Genomic DNA, 19,676 nt, shown 5'->3' with positions numbered 1-19,676 from the left:
ATTCAGATGCATCAAAAGAAAAAAAAAGGGGAGAGGGAGGGAAGGTAGGCAATCTCCTTAGGGAACATGAATTTTTTATTTTCTTAGAAGCATGAGATTCTGCTCAATTATATGGTATTAACATTAGTCTAGTAAATGAAACTGGAACAGATTTAGGCACAGATAGAGGCTGAAGTTTTCAAAAACACAAATCACTTAACTATCACTGAAATTCAGTCAGAGAACAAAAACCCCTGACATTCTTGTGCATTTGAAAGCCTTACCGTATCTTGCTGGATATGTAATTTCCAATAGTAATGTGAGTATTATATTTTAACAATAGTAGAATTATTCAGATCTTAAAAGATCATAGAGATAAGTAATAAAAAATAAGGATCGTTACCATGGGATATAAAAATGAATGGCTCGATTTTGACATGCAAGAATATGGATAAAAATGGTTGCAGACAAGAATGCGTAAGTACTGAAATCTTGGTTTAAGACCAGGGCTGCATCAGGCACGCTGTGTTCTAAACAAACTTCCTCAGGAGTTTATTTTAAAATGCAGACTCATTTACTTTGTTCACCAGGCCTGACTCCATGGCAACCAGGAATTAGTTGCCAACCCCAGCAAATTTCATGCTTAATTAATGCACAATAAAACTAATACTTGTGCATCTTGGTGATGATACATGAAGTATGGAAACACCTCACTGCATAAAATAATCTGGGTTTTACACCAGGGAAGAACTTTGAAAGAGTTCAGGTGTCAGAAACGACCTGTTTTATTGCCAAAAGTGACTCCAGAGAAATGCCTTCTTGTTTCTCAAGAGGTCCCTTCACATGTGTGTATTCAGCCATGTCTGCTTAAGTTTAAGAACAAGAGCAGTCAGTGCACCTTCTCACTCCTTTTGATCCCTTTGGGCCAAGGTGGATGAAAGAGAGTGAACCAGATTCTAATTCTCGTGGCCCATTAACAGAAATATTTATTGTGTTTCCTTCAGCTGTACAAATTTGTTTTCTCACTTAATCTTCATTACCTGTGATCAAATGAGAGAAACAAGTAATCCCATTTGACTCTATAAGATGATTTTGTAGAGTGAATGGTGAACAGGGAGGAAAAAAATACTTATTCACTCATAAATGAGCACATTTAATATGGATATTTTTTACAGTAAACATGCCATTTCCATAATCCCTATTCAGAGTAGAATGACACATTGAAAACATTTCTAATTGTTGGGAAATCTCTACAGAATCCAATGAATTCTAAATATCTTTAATTACTTAAATCTGCAACTCTGCCAAGGGATTTGTGGAGGAAGAAAAAAAGTAGAGAAGTTTCTGTGGAGTATACCAGAAAATAGTTATTCCTATTGGCGTTCCTCCAGTAGATCTTCAGTAAACTACTCCCAGAGTCACACAGGTTACTACTATTGGCAGTAAGTATACAGCTACACAATGAGGTCACTTAGTAAAATAAAGCTGTATTGGCTTTATACAGCCATTTTAGTAATATACAAAATTTATTTGCAATTAGACAAAGATCACTCTCAATGGTAAAAGAAGTTACCTTCTAAAAGGATAAGAATGAATAGAACTGCAAAACTAGAATTGTGTAATGAGTACTCTCTGTGACTTTCTGAATCACTTCAGAACTGAGGGAGTGGCATGTGATTTTTGTCTACCTTTCTTAGCATCGGTCCCAGATCCAAAGCCTGCGGTGGTACTTGGTCGAAGTTCAGAGCTACTCTGAGGTGTTACATTGGCTTTTGCATTATTGGCTTTTCCTTTTCTATCATTCTTTGAAGTGTCATTTGGTACATCGGCTATATCACTCTGAAAGAAACATTCACATAATAATAAATTAATTGTTGTTTTACCTGTAGTACAAAAGTTGGGGTATGGGAAATTTCTGAACTTGCTTACTTTAAACACAATTAAGAAAGTTGCAAAATACTTTCAAACAACATTATATTCAGTAAAGTATTTGTAACCTATTTTAAATAGCTACCTATTAAATATGGCTCCTTTCTCATTTCTTAAAATTTCTACTTCTAAGGGATGTATTAATACGATCTGTGAAAAGTCAGTTAGTGAATGGAATTTCAGTACATGTTAACTAACATAAGCCAATGTATTTCAGAGCAGGACAAAGAGGGTTATATTTGAAAATGAGAAATTATGAGGTAACATGCATCGATTGGAGAAGGACCAGTTTACTTTAAAAAACAAAGAACATAGCAGGAACATAAATGGGCTGTGTTTGTCACTAAGTTCTACTTACAGTTTCGATACCCATAGCCCTCATTTGGTCTGCTCTTTTTTCTGTGATAGACAAAAATTTCTTTGGATCTGATAAAGCATCCACAATATCTGTAAGAGAAAGATAATCAACTTTTTATGATCTTCAGAGGCATTTGGAAATTAATCTTTTACAAGAGCTTTATTCTACCCCTGCTGTTATGAGCCATGGCTTGCAACAATAGTCCAGCTTTCTGTAGTGAACTTGGCAGGACTGAAAGCACTTATTGCCACAGCGCTTGAACAAACTAGGAACATGAATCAGTTTACAGTGCACCAAGGGAGTGGTATTAATCCAGGTACCTTATTTAGGAAAAATCCACTGACTCCATCAGACCAAAGTTACCCTGATTTACTCCCAGTTGATGATTCTAGAATTTGAGACTAGAATGGGAACTCCTGAGCCACAAAGCACTAACAACTTTGTCTCCTGGTTATTCGAAGGGGTGCTGACTGACTTGGGACTGCAGGGAATTATAGAAAATGCCATTGTATTTGCTAGCTAAATAGCAGTTTCAGATGGGTGGTTAAAGCAATCAGAGAAATCTATTCTCACTTGCCTTTGTGATGCTCCATGTCTGGATCATGACAGGCTGTGAAATGGCTTTTCTGTGAACCATAATGACCAGTATTTGAATCTTGCACATGACACAGTACAACTAGTGGTATCATAGCACTACCCAGCACTGGATACTGTATAGATTATTGGACCTGTTTTCCATATGTGGTGATAAATGTGCAAGCACAGGTTTACAGGAAGACAAAGACACATGAATCTTTACCATGCTTAATTTCAACAGCCAAAGAATTCACAAATGGCAAAGGAGGGCCTCCACAGCAAGAAATGATTTTACAAATCAAACTGATTCAGCACCTGCAATAATAATGCATTCAGAGACCCCAGCAGTGATCTGCTTCGATCATCCCTCTGAAACTTTAACTTCAGTATTATGGAGAAGAGTCACTGGTCTCAGTTAATAAGCCTTCATTGTCAGAGCAGTAACTTAAGAAAGGAAGTTTGAATGCTGCAGACCGACTGACTCATCATTCACTACAAAATACTGTCATTTAATTAACTCGGATTTTCTGTCATAACCATTAGGAGGACCATGGACAGTGCTTCACTTGCAAGAAAGCTGTTTCTTTGCAGAATGCTGCAAAGCCCTATGCTTGGCTGCTTATGAGTAAAAAACAAATGCTTTTGTGCCCTTATATTTTAGATGGTCTCACTAGCACAATAGGCCATTATTTCTGCAATGACAGTTCTGACACTCACGGTTTTCATCATCATTTGAATTTTGCCCATGTTTCATGTCACCTCTTCGGCCATTTTCCAAGTGAGCTTACAATGATGCAAGACAGAGAAGCTGGTCCACTGACCAGGTCTGTAAACATATCCAACCCATCAAAAGCTCTAGGAAGAAACTTGCTATCCTTCTTGTGCAAACTAGGGGCTGGACTATATCCTCTCCCTTCCAACCTGAATTGTTCTATGAAACGTTCCTCTGAAGTCACCGGATGCATTTCTCAAGCCAAAAAAGCACAGACAGGGCTCCCATTCCAACAAAAGTTGTGTTAAATACATGGCATTACCCTTGACAACTCTTTTTATCTACACAAACAGGTTGTCTCCAATAACTGTTGTGACGCAATGATGTCTTTTGAAACTTACTTCATATACACAAAAACCATGTAGAATTTATTTTCAGCCATAGCAATGGTCTTGTAGCTCAGCACCATTTCCTCTTTCCCTAACTTAGTAAGGGTGTCTTTTCGTCCTTGGCATGCACTCTTCAATGAAAATCCAGGACTACCCTGCTAACATGATGCGTCATTTGAAAATGGGACCTGATTATCACGAGCTTCAAGGTAAAAATGACTAACATGTTTGGGAGAGCGAGACCTTTGTAAATTGTATTACTAACCATACAAGCACATCACCAAAGGCTCACCGTTTCTACAAGGGGGATGTGACTCATCACTGCTACTCACATTGTCATTTGTCCTGTGCTTACATTTTTCTTTCTTCCCAGTGAGGTAAGGGGGTGGGGAACAGCATTTTGTAGAAGAATCACAATTAAATTTAAAACTAGGAAAATAACTGGAAGAGTACATTACAGAGGACTAACCAGTAACCTAAGCAGCCACGCTTACTTATGTACAGACTTCTATTACAGAAGCTTCTCTTTGGAGAATGCTACTTCATTTGCATTAATTTGTGCCAGTATTGTGTTTTGTTGGGAACAGAGTAGCTGATGCAAATAAAGCACAAAAAATTACTGTTATATGAAAAATAAAATTATGCATCTTTTAAAGCCTACAATGCATTTCCCATTCTAATTATTATTCGGTGCAAATTTTTAAATCTTACTCATACAGGGTAAAAAAAAAAAAAAAAAAGAAAGTAGGCAGCTATTGAATTGAGCTATACCTTTCTACAGGTTTGCTAAAACAACCACAGAGATCCTAATGATAGCTCGTAAAACAATGAGAGGTTCATTGCAGATGCTAAGTAATTAAAAAACACATGCCAACAGAATACTAATGATTCCACCCAGTGTCGAGAGTTGTTTCCCAGTTGTTCATCATGCTGTTGTTCTTTATGGATAAGAAAAATGCACGAGACACATCAAAACTACCTGGGAAGGGAGAGGAGAACTAATAATTGAACTCATTTAGTTCATGTTAATATGGAGTCCGTTTTTCCCAACACTGACAGTAAGCTATGACAATCAGTTCTCTCATTCTAGTAGCATTTTACTGTAATAATACTGTTATTTAGGGGTAGCAATGTTTTTCTGTCCTCACCTCTACCAGATAAGCCATCTGTAGAAATGCTGATAACATAGTAGATCAACCAGTACTGAATTGCACATAATTTGCAAATTCTAAAGTGGTGTTCAAATTCTCTTTGAAAAACAAGTCTTTCACTTCTGAATTTGTATAATACAGTTTAAAAAAGAAAATAAAAAATCAGAAGCATGTCCTTAGTTTAGAAAATATTTTAACTGAGTCATTTACTGTCAAAAGCTTAAGTTCAGGAAAGAATTAAAGCACATGCTTAAATGTGTCCCTTAGATTCATGGTTCAATTACTGCCTTGAGAATCTCAAGCTTAAGCAGAAGCCTACATTTGTCTTGAGTCAAAGTCCCTGAAGTTAAATACTGCAGACGAAACATGCTGCACAAAGGCATGGTAGTACTCCAAGACCTGTGGCAAAACTCCAGCTGACTTGCCAGCAACCAGGATTCCAAATATGAACAACACAAATGTTTCTGTAAATGCTTAACCTTTTCCATGAAATATTGTTACTGAAGTCTAGGCCTGTTCATTTTTTTTAAAGCCTAAATAAATACCAGCAAACATAGGCTTGAAGATACACTATCTAATATGTTAGGTAAGCCTTCCCTTTCTCCGGTTTGCACTATGGAAATGACACTCAGAGAAGTAGCAGTAATTTTTTGCATAGGCAGCAAGTTTGAGATAATTTTTGCAAAGAGCAAAACATCATTTTTATCAATAATGTTTCACCCATCAGCTTTAAGGTGAACTTCATTTCGCTGCAAAGTCAGAGCACTAACATTTAGCGCAATTTCTGTTTTACAGTTTTAAATGGTTTACGTATTGTCTAATGTACAAGCAAATTTCATCTGCAGTGAAGAAAACATTTCCCACAGGTACACCCTCAGGGTGAACTTACCCATTACACTGATTTAAGTGGTGTAATGATTATTCTCAGATGTTTGTTCCTATCCACATGTGGCAATCTGCCACTGCTCAGTAAAAATGACCGTAGCCCTGCCAATCTAATCATAGAAATGGCTCAGATTAAAAATGACTTTCCTGAAAACCCAAAAATAATTAAACCACACTAAAACCATATAAATCTGGGAGAGAAAAAATGCAGAAAGGTTTCAGATGCTGAATTATCTCACTGTCCATTTTAACAATATGCCAATATTCTCAAGAATACAAAAGTGGTTTTCTTTGAAAATATGCATGTCTAGATTCTGCATCAGTTGTACTTCTAGGCCAAACAATATAGCTAAAGTACGTGTTAACCCTACAAATATTTATGTCAGAAAAAATGTAATTAAAAAAAAAAAAGACGACGACTCTTCCTAAAATCAAACTGACTTAACTTGTATTAGCTTATTTTCTGTATTATTTTGTCATTTAACAGATAAATGTCATTATCATTAACACTGAGGCAGGCACTTGGTCTGAAAGTTGATTTCTTAACTGAATATGCAGGGTTTCCACAGAGTTAAAACACTAAATCATTCCAATCTTCCAGCATTGTGTGTCTGCTTCCGGCTGGTATACTGATACCACAGTACTTCAGTACTTCCACACCAACACTCAGGATCTACAGCACGCTGAGATACAGGTTATCTCACCTCCAAAACCATCAGGCACATATGTTTTAAGCACAATGTTGCAGAAAACCGTTGGAAGAGAGAGTGGTTTGTTGCCCTCATTCCGAAGGGAAATGTGTCTGTAACCTGCTTGCAGACCATCCAGAGGCAGGATCCTCTGACCAATCAACTTATTATTGTCATCATACACTGCTATTCTCAGGACAGCAAGATCAGGGAGAATAACCTGGAAAGCCATAAAATGAAGAAATTCAATGACACTAATACAGGGGCACCCTCCCCGCCTCCCATGTTTGAAGCATTCACTTTGTATGCCAGACTATCATCACTGTAAGATAATGTCATTCCCTGCAAACTGCACACTTTATCTTTCCTATAAAAGCTTTTTTTTATCCTAAATGGGCAGATTTCAGAATATGCACATCCTGCAGCTTACAGTTACACTAGCTAAATATTTTGCATATTTATTTTTCGTTACCAAAGACTGGTGACGTGGATAAGGCAGCAGGTAAATACTACATGGGAAATGAGAGATACCGTAGCAATTGAAGAGTAAGTAGTGCTGGATCAGGAAGAATTATGACAGGAAGGTGGGATTTGGGAGATATCCAAAAAGGCAATGAAGAACGGACAGAGTGCAAGCGTAAGCTGATGGGGATGCATGCTCAACTATGGGTACTGCAAAGGGAAGAAGCAGACAGAGGAGGGCAGGACAGGGTGACAGACCTGCTGAAATGGCGTGCTGCCAGTAGAAGTGGGTGTGCTGTACTCACAACATGAAAGGTACATGGTATGCATGGTGGGCAGGGATGCTGCCAGCTATCTGCATCTGTCAGCCCCCATCTGGACTGACCAAAACAGTAACAAAAAAATCGCCTGCCTTCCCTGGAACAAAGGTGCTGCCTCTGTGCCCAGAGCAGTGAGAAGACAGCCTAACCGAGACGTGCAGCTTCTCTGCCAGCCTGCCTTGACTATATGCTGGGAAAGGTCTTCCCACTCCTTCCTTACCTGGCTCTATTCATCAACGCTTATGGGACAAAAGGGAAGACCTAAGTAAACTGCGTCTACTATCTTCCTTAGACTTTCCCCCTGCCACTTTTGTTTTCAGTCTTAGAGGGCACAAAATAAAGTATGCTTTTGGTCTCCAAACCCACCTGAGCTATTCACGGATATCCTGCTCTACTTGATTATAACTTAGCACTCCCAGCACAGGTTACCACCAGCACTCACCCCGTCCTCCCCCTTACACAGAGTGACAACACAGAACTTGGGTTAGAACGACTGAAGCTTTATTTTAATTAAAATAAAAACAAGAACACGTGACAGAAGAACAATCAAACACATTACCTGAGAGCAACTGTGTAGGATTAAACATCAGCTTGAGGAGAACACTGTAACCCAAATAGGGCAGGTAAGATCTCTCCTCTGCAGGCCACAGATAGCACATCTTTCATTACATGATGGGCTCTGATACAGATTTGCTAGGGAGCAGGACTGGGGACTAAGTAGCTTATCATTCCCTCTCCACTCATTTATTCTATGGTATCCTGGCATGCACTTCCACCCTCAGGAAATTTTAGCACTCTGTACCCCACACCTTCATTTCCTCCAACTAGAGTAATTGTTCCTGCTGTGTTTATGCCACTCTCTGCTTGGTCATTAATGTATGTCTTGATTACAGTGCTAAGCCTGATTTGATAAGGGCCTGAGATGAAGAAAAATAATCTCTTGGCTGACTTACAGTATTCAAGAGAATGTGCGAACATGTAATTGTTCATTGCAGAGTACAGCAGAAAGTCTGAGGAATATGGCATCAGCCACTGTCCCCAGGCCATGACATACAGGTACCCCCCTTTTAGACTGAAGCTGTGTGCACCCTGCAGTTTATGGGACTTTTGATTTAAGAAGTCAGAAAGCAGCAGATGCTGGCCATATGGTGAGCAAGCCCTGGGTAGCATGACTGCCTGTCACTGTACCTAAGCATCTTCCCTGTACCTCCTCATATACAGAGGAAAGCACTTGAAGTCACACTCATTCCAGAATATATTTGAGTCCAGAAAAAGCCTCTTTCATTAACTACGTTTCTATTAAAAACTGGTTATACTATTAAAAAAGCAGATTATGTAGGTAATATACCCAAGTGTGAAGTGTTATTACCACTCGGCAAAGTCTGTCACTTTGGAATAAAAGAGCAACAATTTTGCATGACAACAAAACAGGTGTAAGCAAAACACACATTATCAAAGACGGCACTGCTAACACATGTAGTCTGGATGAAACTCCAGCCAACAGAAAAAAAAAATATATGTGTATCATATATATAAAGACTGAGAGATAAAACCTGAACGTGGACGACTGATCTCTCTCTTTAAATCCCCCATACCAAGAAAAAAGGTTTGTTTTTCTTCTGTTATTAAAGAAAAAAAAATAAAGAAAAAGGTACATGATGCACATGGACTACTGAAGGAGGGAGCTGGCAACACGTCTGAGGAACACAGCACCCTTCCAACTTTTCCATGTAATAACATTGACCTTAGCTTTGGATGCAGCATCTCACCTGCCCTCTGGGCTGAAGGAACAGTGCAAGATAGCAGCCACTGCCAGGGCAGGGAAGAAGAAATCTCCAAGGAAGGATGGTGTCCACCAGCGGGGGCTCATTCTGAGCAGACTGCATACCTTGAACACAGGCATGGCCACGGAGGAGGTGGCTACCTCCAAGTGGGAAGAGGAAGCAAAGGGAAGGGAAAAGCCAAACAGAAACAAAAAAAAATCATGTGACAGCTACAGAGGTTATCCATTAGAAAAACAAAACAAAGCAAAATTTAAAAAAAAAACCAAAACAAAAAAACAAACAACCTCTTTGAAAGCTTATTTCAGCTTCAGATTGTTTACTGTAGTAAAAAGGAACCCTACAAACCCTTTTTCATGGGAGCAGTACTTATTCATGTGAGCAGTCAGACTGAAGCAGGGAGGGGTGGCTCAAGTGAGCAAGTATGCTCATGTGCAAAAGGGCTGGCAAACACAAACTCTGCTTTCCAAATATCCTACCTTTCGAAATACAAATGATTCTTCATTGTAAACAGGGTTCAGACCATTGTTCATCACCATGCGTGTTCGAAATTCTTTACGTATCGTATCCGTGGGTAAACCATACATATCCACTTCTACATACGTACCAATTTTTTTGTCTGATAAGAACTGACCAGATATTACCTGCAACATAATAACAGAGCAGTAAGGAAAAGCAATACAAAGCACACACCATTTTATGAATACTGAAAATACTGGTATTTTTATATTGGCAGCAGTCTGAAAAATACTTTATACAGAACAGATATATTTATTTCATCATATGAAAATGGCATATTTAGTGCTAAAATTGCACTTCTTTAGAAAAACTTTTGTGATAAGACCTTAAATATCTCCTTAATTTGAAATGATTGCACTCAGTATGCTATGGTATTAACACTTTTAAGTCAGTCAGCCCAATTAGCCGATGTCTCACAGTTGCGTTCACTATATTAGTGAAAAACACTGCATGAAACAACCAGATTGGGCACTGCTATTCTGCAACTTTAAACTTTCTGTTCAGAAGCACTGCCATCTATTATATGTCTTGACAACAAAGAGGTGAAAGGAAGCTATTGCTCTGCTTTCGCTTAGGTAAAGGTTTTAAACTAATCACATCAGCCTAACTCCATACTATGTGTCTGTGAAGTGTAGGATGCTTAAAAAGCAAACAAACAAAAAACCCACATGACTCCTCTATATTGTTATGTATATGAAGATTTGTTGCAATTTTACTCCAAGTCAAGATTAACCTAGCCACAGCAGGTGATTACTCCAGTGAAAATTTTTACTCTCTCAAGATAATCTACTACTTAAAAATACAACTAATGTTTTCATTACTATGATCAAGGATCGAAGAAAAAAAACCCTGAAACACCATTTCACAGACCTAAGCTCATTTGAAGTCCTTTTTTTTTCATGATCTAACATTCTTCCAGGGAACACTCTGGATAGCAAATCTGAAAAGTTATGTGGCTGAGGGGTACCATCACTGGCTTCAGTCTACTCACCTCCTTTACAACAGAATTTGTACAGAATTTTATACTAGTTTTAGTCACACAAGAAGAGCAAGTGGCAAAATACGTGATCTAAGAACTATCTCTACTGATACTTCAACTCATGTTCTCACCACCAGATCCCACTTTATTCTTGGAGGGATTGTACTGTCATTAACATTAAAGAAAAACAACATTAATAAAAAGTTTTTGTTCTTCTGAAGGTGCAAATGAAACTTAGTTAAATATCTAGAATGCACAATGAACCCTTGGTCGGAGAGCGTTTGAAATTTCCATGCTGCCCATAGAAAGCGATAACTGACAGCTTAAGTTTTTTGATAAGCTGCACATAGGGTATTTGAGCAAAGACAGAGTATCAAGTCACAAAACAGGTTTTACAGTTGTCAGCCTCCTTCCAAAATGTGACACCTACCCATGCTTTAGAGCTACAACAGAAGTTTTATGGACTTTGTAACTCATAGATAACTCCAAAGTAAGGACCTCCATCACATGAACCATTTTTCTCTACTTATTTTGAAAATATTCTGTCCATGTGTGCTTACATTCCTTCATGCTCTATGGTGATAACTGATGTTTGTATAATTTCATACTGTCCACAGAAATGAACTTCACTCATTTATTTATTTTTGTGTGCTGATGTTAATTCAAAAAGAGCACGAGGGGGTTTAAAATGCAGTGATAATGTGTAATAACAAACCATTTCTAATTCTATCATGTTCCACTCAGATCAAGTAAACACAGATGTCTTAGCTAGCAATATTAAAAAAACAATGGAAACAATCTGATGAAATCCACACAATCCGAACACATTTTCTGTAGATATCCTATTTCTGTTGACATTTAAATGTGATTTTGGATGTGATAACATGACAGAAGTTTGTCTATTGCTGTTTTACCTGCACAGAACACGTTGCAGCGATTACACCATCTACAGGAGTTTCAGAGAAAGGGTCAAATGTTCGATCTGGTCGTCGCATGAAATCTGGTTTAAGTAGATACCTTATTTCAAGAAAGAGAAGAAAATTATTCTCTTGTGGAAATTAAAATTGTATTAAATACAAACAGAATGTATGTTCTAACCTTAAACAATGAACTCCTCTACAGCACTGTAAAATACAGACTATCATTTGAGCTGCAAGTGTGAGAAAGTAAAAGGAAATATTATAGTTGTCTAGAATACAGATATATGTTAATCTTAATTTTGAATTACCAGCTACTGAGAGATGAAATCAACCCTGGATTTCAAGATGAAAGTAAATGTAATATAATAAAGGACATTTCAAAATAATTTTAAAAATTCAGCAAGTTATCATATAATAAAAAGTAGATGCTCTCATTTGTTTTAATTCTTTAACACTGGAAAAATACAGAGGGGTTATTCAGTTTTATTCTTTTAAGTTAAGCAGTTCCATAGAGTCAAGACTCGTACAATGAATTTCAGCTTGAAGCTAATTTTTTCATCTCAGTTGTAAAACCTTGGGGGAAACAGCTGATAATGTCAGTGCTGACAGATTGTTAATTATAGTAGCATGAAAGGTACTACCATAATAACACTTACAATACATCCCTGAGGACTATACACTGGATCAACATATCAATGAAGCCAAGACATGCCCTGATGAATCAAAACCCAAGGATTCTGCCATCAAAATGAAGTAACAGTTGATCACAGAAATGCTGTCCTACACATGACAGGGGTTCTCTTCCACTAGTGGAAGAAAACATGTAGACTGGAATCATCTTGCTAATTCTACAGCCCTGACAGACAACAGCTGCTAGAAGATTATTTTTTACCCACCCTTAGTCTCTCTAGTGAATCACTGGTACACAACGTTATAAAGGCCTAGACAGAATTCAGAAATAATTAAAAAATGCTGGAAAAATTCCAATGGAAAGAATGTCAATGTTTTCTCCCATTTTTTCACAATGTGGCTTCTATTTCTAATTTTTCTTATGTTATAAATCTGTGTGATTTTATAATATTATATTAATTTAAAGTACATTATGGACAACAGGGAACTATCAGAAACATCCTTAGCCTCTGCTTCAGGCCTGCTGAAATAAAAAATGCTGAAGCTGGAGTGACTCAATCTTGTTTCACCAGCGTGAAAACTGTAAATCAGAGAAAAAAGGAGTACAGACAGAAGGAAATGTAATTTTTTTAACTTTCATTGCCCTGCGTGTTTTCTGTGACTGAAACAGCACCACATTTACAATGCATATAAAAATATACCACTGTATTACTGTAATACCAGAAGACTGACATAAGAATCAAGGAATTTAGTTGATAATGATGCTTGTCCTTCTAAGCATTGGGCAAGAGTGAATAGGTGCTCTTTTACTAGGCTTGTGGGTCAAACAAGAAAGGAACCATACTCTGCCACAAAAAAACCTTTGGTTTTCTTCTATTTTTGTTGTTCTGACTGAAACTACCAGAGACTGCACCTTCATCACTCCCAACAGCCTCTATCTAGCTGGAGAGTTCAAAACCAAAATAAAAGCATGGAGTGGCAAAGCACTATGTTACCCATTCTGCAGACGAGGAATTTTACCAAGCTTCATCTACTCAGATTTTCTTCCTGAATAAGACTTACATTAGTAAAAGAGTTGTTTCTTCCCAGGATGAGTGTGCAGATTTTAATGTGTTTCTGGACTGTCATTTCCTATAATTCATCAAACTTCTCCTTTCTCTTGATGTTAATGATCAGCCTATCCTATTAAGCTATAAACTCAACATTTGAGAAAAATCCATCAACATCACTTGAGCATCCCTTTTCATGCAAAAGTCACGAGCAAGAACTTAAGAGAGATGAAACACTTCAGTATTCTGTATGAAATCTGCTCTCCAGCTAAAGTACACAGATTAAAAAAATGTTCCCTATGTATTAAGACTCAACCTGTCCAAGTAAATTTGGCAATTCTGTGAACTGTGCAATTAATCTCCATTCTCAGGCATATCTTCAAAGAAAGATCGAGAACAGAAGCTGAAGACGTATTTAAGTAACTGTGTATCGTATTCATGATCTTCTTCATAATTGGTAACAAAGCCTCTTCTATCTCATCTTTAAAAACTGGGCATAGTTAAAAAGCATATTCAGCAGAATACCTCCTTGCAGGGGATAATTCTCCCTGAATTCTGCTAATTTCTACTCTTCACCTAGCATCCCATTTTTCTTTTGTAACACATAATTAACAGTGACAAAATTTTATTAAAAACATAGTAGTAAAGGATTCGGATACACAGTGACAACAGTTTAAATCATATCACTCACCCGCATGATCCATTATATTCAAATTTTCCTTGATTCAACTGCATTGCTAAATCTGTCAAGAGAGAAAAAAATTACTATCTTTCCTTCTAAATAATGCAGATCATGAACAATCCTTTTTAGAAAAAAAAAAAGACTGTTTGTCCAGAATAACCAGCTTAAATAAAAAATAAATTTAATGCATATGAAACACACACATCTAAGAAATAAAAGGAAGCAACAGGAAAACTTCACATTTCTTCACAGTAATAAAAGCTTTATCAACCAAGCTGCAGTCTATTCTGTGCTTAAAAAACAGTCTCTCCCTGAATTCAAACACACCTGATAGGCAGAGAAGCATTAGACTGTTGTCACGTTAAAGTGCCTAGGATGGGATTTCCATCATCTGACTGTTGGTATCTAGAGTATAGATGTCTTCATTTCTGCTAGTGATCTAGAATCACTTTGAATAATGGAGGCATACAGGCACTTTAACAGTGCAATTAAACTCAGCCTAAGGCAGACATATAAAATATACCAGATGAGACATCCTAGAAGTATGTATTTCTCTACAATGACCATTGACAACTACCTCCGATGATGCTCTCTGTATCCTGACATCTTAAAGAAGGTGAGATGACTATCACACTGTTTTTTTATGGGCTTAATTGAATAAAATACCACACAAAGAAATCAGAAAGATCACAGAAGCATTGCTTAGTTTCAGTATTTAAAGCATCTGAGTTTTATTCAATGCATTATTACGGCACGTGTATATAAAAACAGATAGTAAATACATAACAACCCCCCTCCCATCCAACCCTCTCCCAGACTTTGTAAAAAATAACATGTTTTCCTGCAGGTTTCCAATTACACTAGAATACAATATCCTTTTTTAACGATAACACAGGTATTCTCTTGCCCAACAGACTCCACCTTCAAAAAGGAACAAAATCTTTTCTGTATGTTCTCCGTTACACAAAATACAAGTTTCTTATATGATCATAACAGTTATTATTCACTTTACTGGACAGCTTTAACTTGTATTTCCTCAATTATTCTTCAGCCTGACAGCACAGCTGGATCATAGAAGACTAATACAGGAAAGTCGCTCACTTCCAATTATACAATTACCACTCTTATTTTGCAATATAAAGGGGTTGAGAATGACATGCAGTGGGTAGAGGCAGTGTTAGGAGCAGATTGAAGCTTGCATATCTGCTCCAACCTCCATATTGTGTCCAGTGGAGTGCTTTACGAGCAGTGTATTCCAGCACAGCTTTCTCTTGCTTCCTCAGCTAGTGAAATCAGTGCAAAGCTTTGCAGGACAGAACTCAGGGTATGATCATTAGCAGTGCCTGCAGTACCAAAGATACCGTTCGGGGGGGTGGGGGGGGAAGCAAGCACAAAAACATTATCACAGCTAGAAAAACAAAATGGAAAAACTGGTCTGTTACATATACAACTGAAAACATTCCTAGATTAATTAAAAAAAAAAAACAACCAAACAAACAAAAAACCCAAACCCCTACCCTGTTAGTTATACTCACACCTTCACGGAACAGGAACAATACATCTCCTCTCAGTTTACACTGTGGAGAGGCATTTACATTCCCTGGCATCATTTTCTCAGCTGGGATTTCAGACCCCATTCTCTGATGCTGAACACACAACTCTTAACACTTCACAATAACTGGTCTAGAAATGCATTTGGCACATAGTCATTACTTTTTACCATCTTAATTTGTACGCTCCAACTTTACTTTGCAGACATGCACCCAACTGTGCTAAAGCTGTGTTTTGTGAAAACAGTGACTTCCCTGTAATTTACACTTTTTATTAATAAAACATTATCACTTATGTGAGAAGTTACAGTACTCTATTATTTTTCCATGAAAGGGGACTGAATTTTCCTTCTATGTACGGCATTTTTATTGCTCGTTGTCTTACGCTTCCATAATTCCACCCCACTGTATTATTTAGCCATATGCCTGTTTCCTCAAAAAATGCCAGAAGCAAATCCATGGCATCTGTTTGAGAGTTATTGCCCAAGCCATTCTTTAGGATTGAGGTTCACTGGTCGTTGCTGCCTACCTGGGGTCTGATAGTTCAGTGAGACCATCTGGCAGCCAGCGTTCCAGAAAATTTGAGGCATGTAATTACTGGAATCCACTCGGCCTCCCTTTGGGTATATCCGACTCATTTGTCGTTTATTATAACTGTATAATTAATCAAGGAAAATGAAATAAAAACATCACAGAAATGTATGGTCATATCCTGGTATCTTCAATATTTCTTACATTAATCTTATTATTTTTCATCCTATGAGCTACTTTCCCTTTTCCTTTATGGACGTGGAACACTGTAAATCTAGAAAGATAAGCTTGTTGTTTATTTGTAGCATTAGTAGAGAAGTGGTATGAGGAGGTGAAAGGATACTTCACAAACTCAATGGCATGGGTCTTCAAATATCCTAGTCCAACTGATTCATTGAAAGAGGACATATTATGATGAATATTACGTTCTAGAAAGAAAAGACAAGACACTTTAAAACACTTCTGTAATGAAAAATCAGAATTCAAAATCATGCACTATACGTAATAGCAGGATATAGCAAATTCTGGTCTGTTTCCCCTTTATCTGTCACTCACAGGATTAAATTATACTGAAGAGAAACTTAATAATATTTCTGACTCGCTTTTTTCTTCCAATTCCTGGGAAATCAACAAACTTTCATTTTTTGTTTAGGACAAAACTGTTCTTCAGAGCCTGGGTTGTGTGGCTAGATAAGGCAAAGTAACATAGTAAATGGTCTAGTGTGCAATATGAAAGCATCAGCTAACTGCTGACCACTGTGACAAATCACGGTCACCTTACTTTACAGAAAGATGAACTAAAAAAAGCACTTTAGTTGAAAGGGCGTAAAGAATATAATCAACCTCAACATCTTCATATTTTCCCAGTAATTTAGTGACTCCGTGTGGATGACCAATGGAATAACATGCTAACTTTACATTCAAGGAAACAGAGATCTAAAAATATACTGATAACGGTCATTAAACTACAAAAGTCTTACGTCATTTCTAAACTCAGGAAACGTCGAGATTAAAAAAACTACCTAGAATAAGCAGACAAATACTTCTATGTCATTCAACCTTTTATGTTACCTTCTGCTACATCGAAACCTTGAAATTTTACAGGTTGAGCATAGTTGACCATTGTTGATAAATATGGATGTATATTGGTTGTGGCACCTACATATTTGTAAGATGCCATCCACGCTTGTTCATCTTCAACAGTTACTAAACCCTGAAAACACATTAAAAAGAATAATCGCTATTTGTGTGTGCAAACACTATTGTTGGAATTTTCAAATGTGATACAAAATTATACCCAAATCTGCAGAAAGTTAAAGAAAGTGCAAATTAATACAAGAAAAGTGGAAATTTAATGTCACAAATTAAGATTTATTTTCTTATTGATATATGCACCAAACACTCTCAATGTTACAGGATGCATGCAAGAGGACTGATGATAGAAAAACTCCTAAGCAGTGGGTAAATATTACATGATGTTAGTAGGATAACTTTGGGATAAAAGATAAATATTACAATAGACTCAACAATGGTGGGACATAATGATCTATCTTTGTCAAATAAATTCCTATGAATTGTGATTTAATACACATTTTCTGATAGCAACTGCAGTGGGGTAATGCATGGTTGGTACCGAGTAGAACTTTTTCAACATCAAAACACCAGTAGGTTCAATTGCTAAACTTTACTAATAAAAGCAGACCAAAATATAGGGATTGCAACCTTCATTGGAGAAACACGTCACACAAGACCAACAAGAGAGACAGTACCAAGCTCATACTGCTAGCCACTTAAAATGATAAAAAACTGAATCCACCTTTCACATAAAGATGCACTATGACAGAACTTCAAAAGTTTTCTAAAAGTATCTCATCTGCTAGAAGCCCTCAACAGGAAGTGCTTCTCATGTGGATCTACACATCCAACTTTTTCCTTTCCCTAAACCAGTTTGAAACACATACTTTTCACTGAAAGAAAGGAAAGAAAAAGAAAGATCTCTGTCAATCTAAGCAAACTCTGCAAGGCTTACTGTTAATGGCATTTTTCCCACAAACATTTTTGCTTGTTCTCCAGTGCCCAGTTACCAAACTGGTGAACCATTACCAAAAAATCTAATGTACTGTAGGCTGACAATGAACTTCTGCAAGAAAGTACTAAGTCTTTTCAAAAATTACAGCTTTTTATTTTCAGAATGCAACCTGTGTTTGTCAGAAAGTTCTCCTTCATTATTGTATCAGGAAATAGTCAATAACAGGAAGCACTGCAAAGCCCTTTCTCATGGAAGAAGAATGCAGTTCACAGAACCTACACTACTGCAACTCATTTACTCAGAAGATGGGAGAGTAAAGCAAATGTAAAACTACTTGCTCGTATTATGGGCATGTACCTCTATGTGCCGTATTGTGTGGACACATTTAAAAAAAAATTCCATGTGAAGTGAAACAATTTATGCCTTGATATGATAAGACAATTATAGACACAAGGAACATCATTTTCTGACTGCATAGAATAGCTGAGTTATCAGAATGAGTCCAGGTACACATTGTTTTACATGCATTTTAGACTGAATTAAACTTCCAGTGGCCCATGAAATCAAACTGATACCATATTTTAATGCTGATCACCAGGGCTCAATCCAACTGCTTTTCAGGAATCCACATATTGAGGGTTCACAGATCTCTTCCCTAAATAAGCCAAATGGTACATCCCTTTATTAGTAAAATACAGACATTGTTACTAAGTCAATACTTGTTAATAGAGTTTTGAACAAATTAAGGCCAAATTTCTTCAAAGGAACTAGTCCTTTGCTGTGTCGTCATTTTTGGAAGGCCAATAATTCAGGAAGAACTGACCACCCCTCTTCTAAAACCCAGGCTCTTTCAATGTGCTTCTTGCTGACTGCTGAGAATTGCTAATCGTAGTTTACTATCTTGATCCGTAAACGTCTAAGTAATGAATCACAGTGAAAAGGAAGTCAAAGGGGATTATGCATTCCTTAGTGCCAAGGCAATAGTACACTGCAGACTATAGCTGTATGACTGCATTACTGACAAGTTAGCTCTAAGACAATGTTCTAAGACAATCTACTGGTCATTGATTTTATCTTTTTTACTTGCAGACCCATAATTTTTATAGTAAATGGGCTATACCCTTTGCAGCGTTCACAATTTTAAAACTATGAATTAGAAAGGGTAAGGATGACTGTCTCTTAAAGCCTACCGAAACAAAGGAATAGTTACAACAGCACACGACCCTTTTAGGGGCTAGAGAAAACAATGGAAGAAAGTTGATCTCTCTACATTATTTACACCTCCCACCCCTCAAGAAAAGAAGCAGAACCCCCTTAGAAAACAACACAGACTGAAACAAAGTGTGGTTAGGAACAGGAGCAGCTTTAATGAGAGAAGAGGAGGAGGAGAGCAGAAGGAGGTGGGAAGAGTCTTACAGAAGGGATTCCTGGGAGAAGATAAATGCAGAAGTCCCAAGGGAAAGCAAAAGGAAGAAAAAGAGAGGAAAACAAAGTGCAGTCAGGGTAAGGGAAGAGGAAAAAAAAAGAAGCAGGGATGATACATCTCAACACCATTC

General features: G+C 37.3%; 1 protein-coding gene across 1 annotated transcript in view; it reads right to left on the bottom strand.

Moving 5' to 3' along the window:
* The window catches only part of PLCB4 (phospholipase C beta 4), a 97,746-nt gene that overhangs the window by 34,488 nt on the left and 43,582 nt on the right, over window positions 1-19,676 (bottom strand). Inside the window, exons 20-28 of the mRNA XM_075035452.1 lie at window positions 17,163-17,304; window positions 16,435-16,519; window positions 16,090-16,214; window positions 14,020-14,071; window positions 11,644-11,746; window positions 9,711-9,875; window positions 6,684-6,888; window positions 2,267-2,355; window positions 1,668-1,818 (exon numbers count right to left, since the gene is read on the bottom strand). Coding sequence (XP_074891553.1) covers window positions 1,668-1,818; window positions 2,267-2,355; window positions 6,684-6,888; window positions 9,711-9,875; window positions 11,644-11,746; window positions 14,020-14,071; window positions 16,090-16,214; window positions 16,435-16,519; window positions 17,163-17,304 — 1,117 coding nt within the window. The remainder of the gene's footprint in view (window positions 1-1,667; window positions 1,819-2,266; window positions 2,356-6,683; window positions 6,889-9,710; window positions 9,876-11,643; window positions 11,747-14,019; window positions 14,072-16,089; window positions 16,215-16,434; window positions 16,520-17,162; window positions 17,305-19,676) is intronic.

Source organism: Buteo buteo, chromosome 9 (genome assembly GCF_964188355.1).
Source record: "Buteo buteo chromosome 9, bButBut1.hap1.1, whole genome shotgun sequence".
Classification (NCBI taxonomy): domain Eukaryota; kingdom Metazoa; phylum Chordata; class Aves; order Accipitriformes; family Accipitridae; genus Buteo; species Buteo buteo.
The sequence above is the reverse complement of the archived record's forward strand: the minus strand, read 5'-3'. Positions and strand labels throughout refer to the sequence as shown.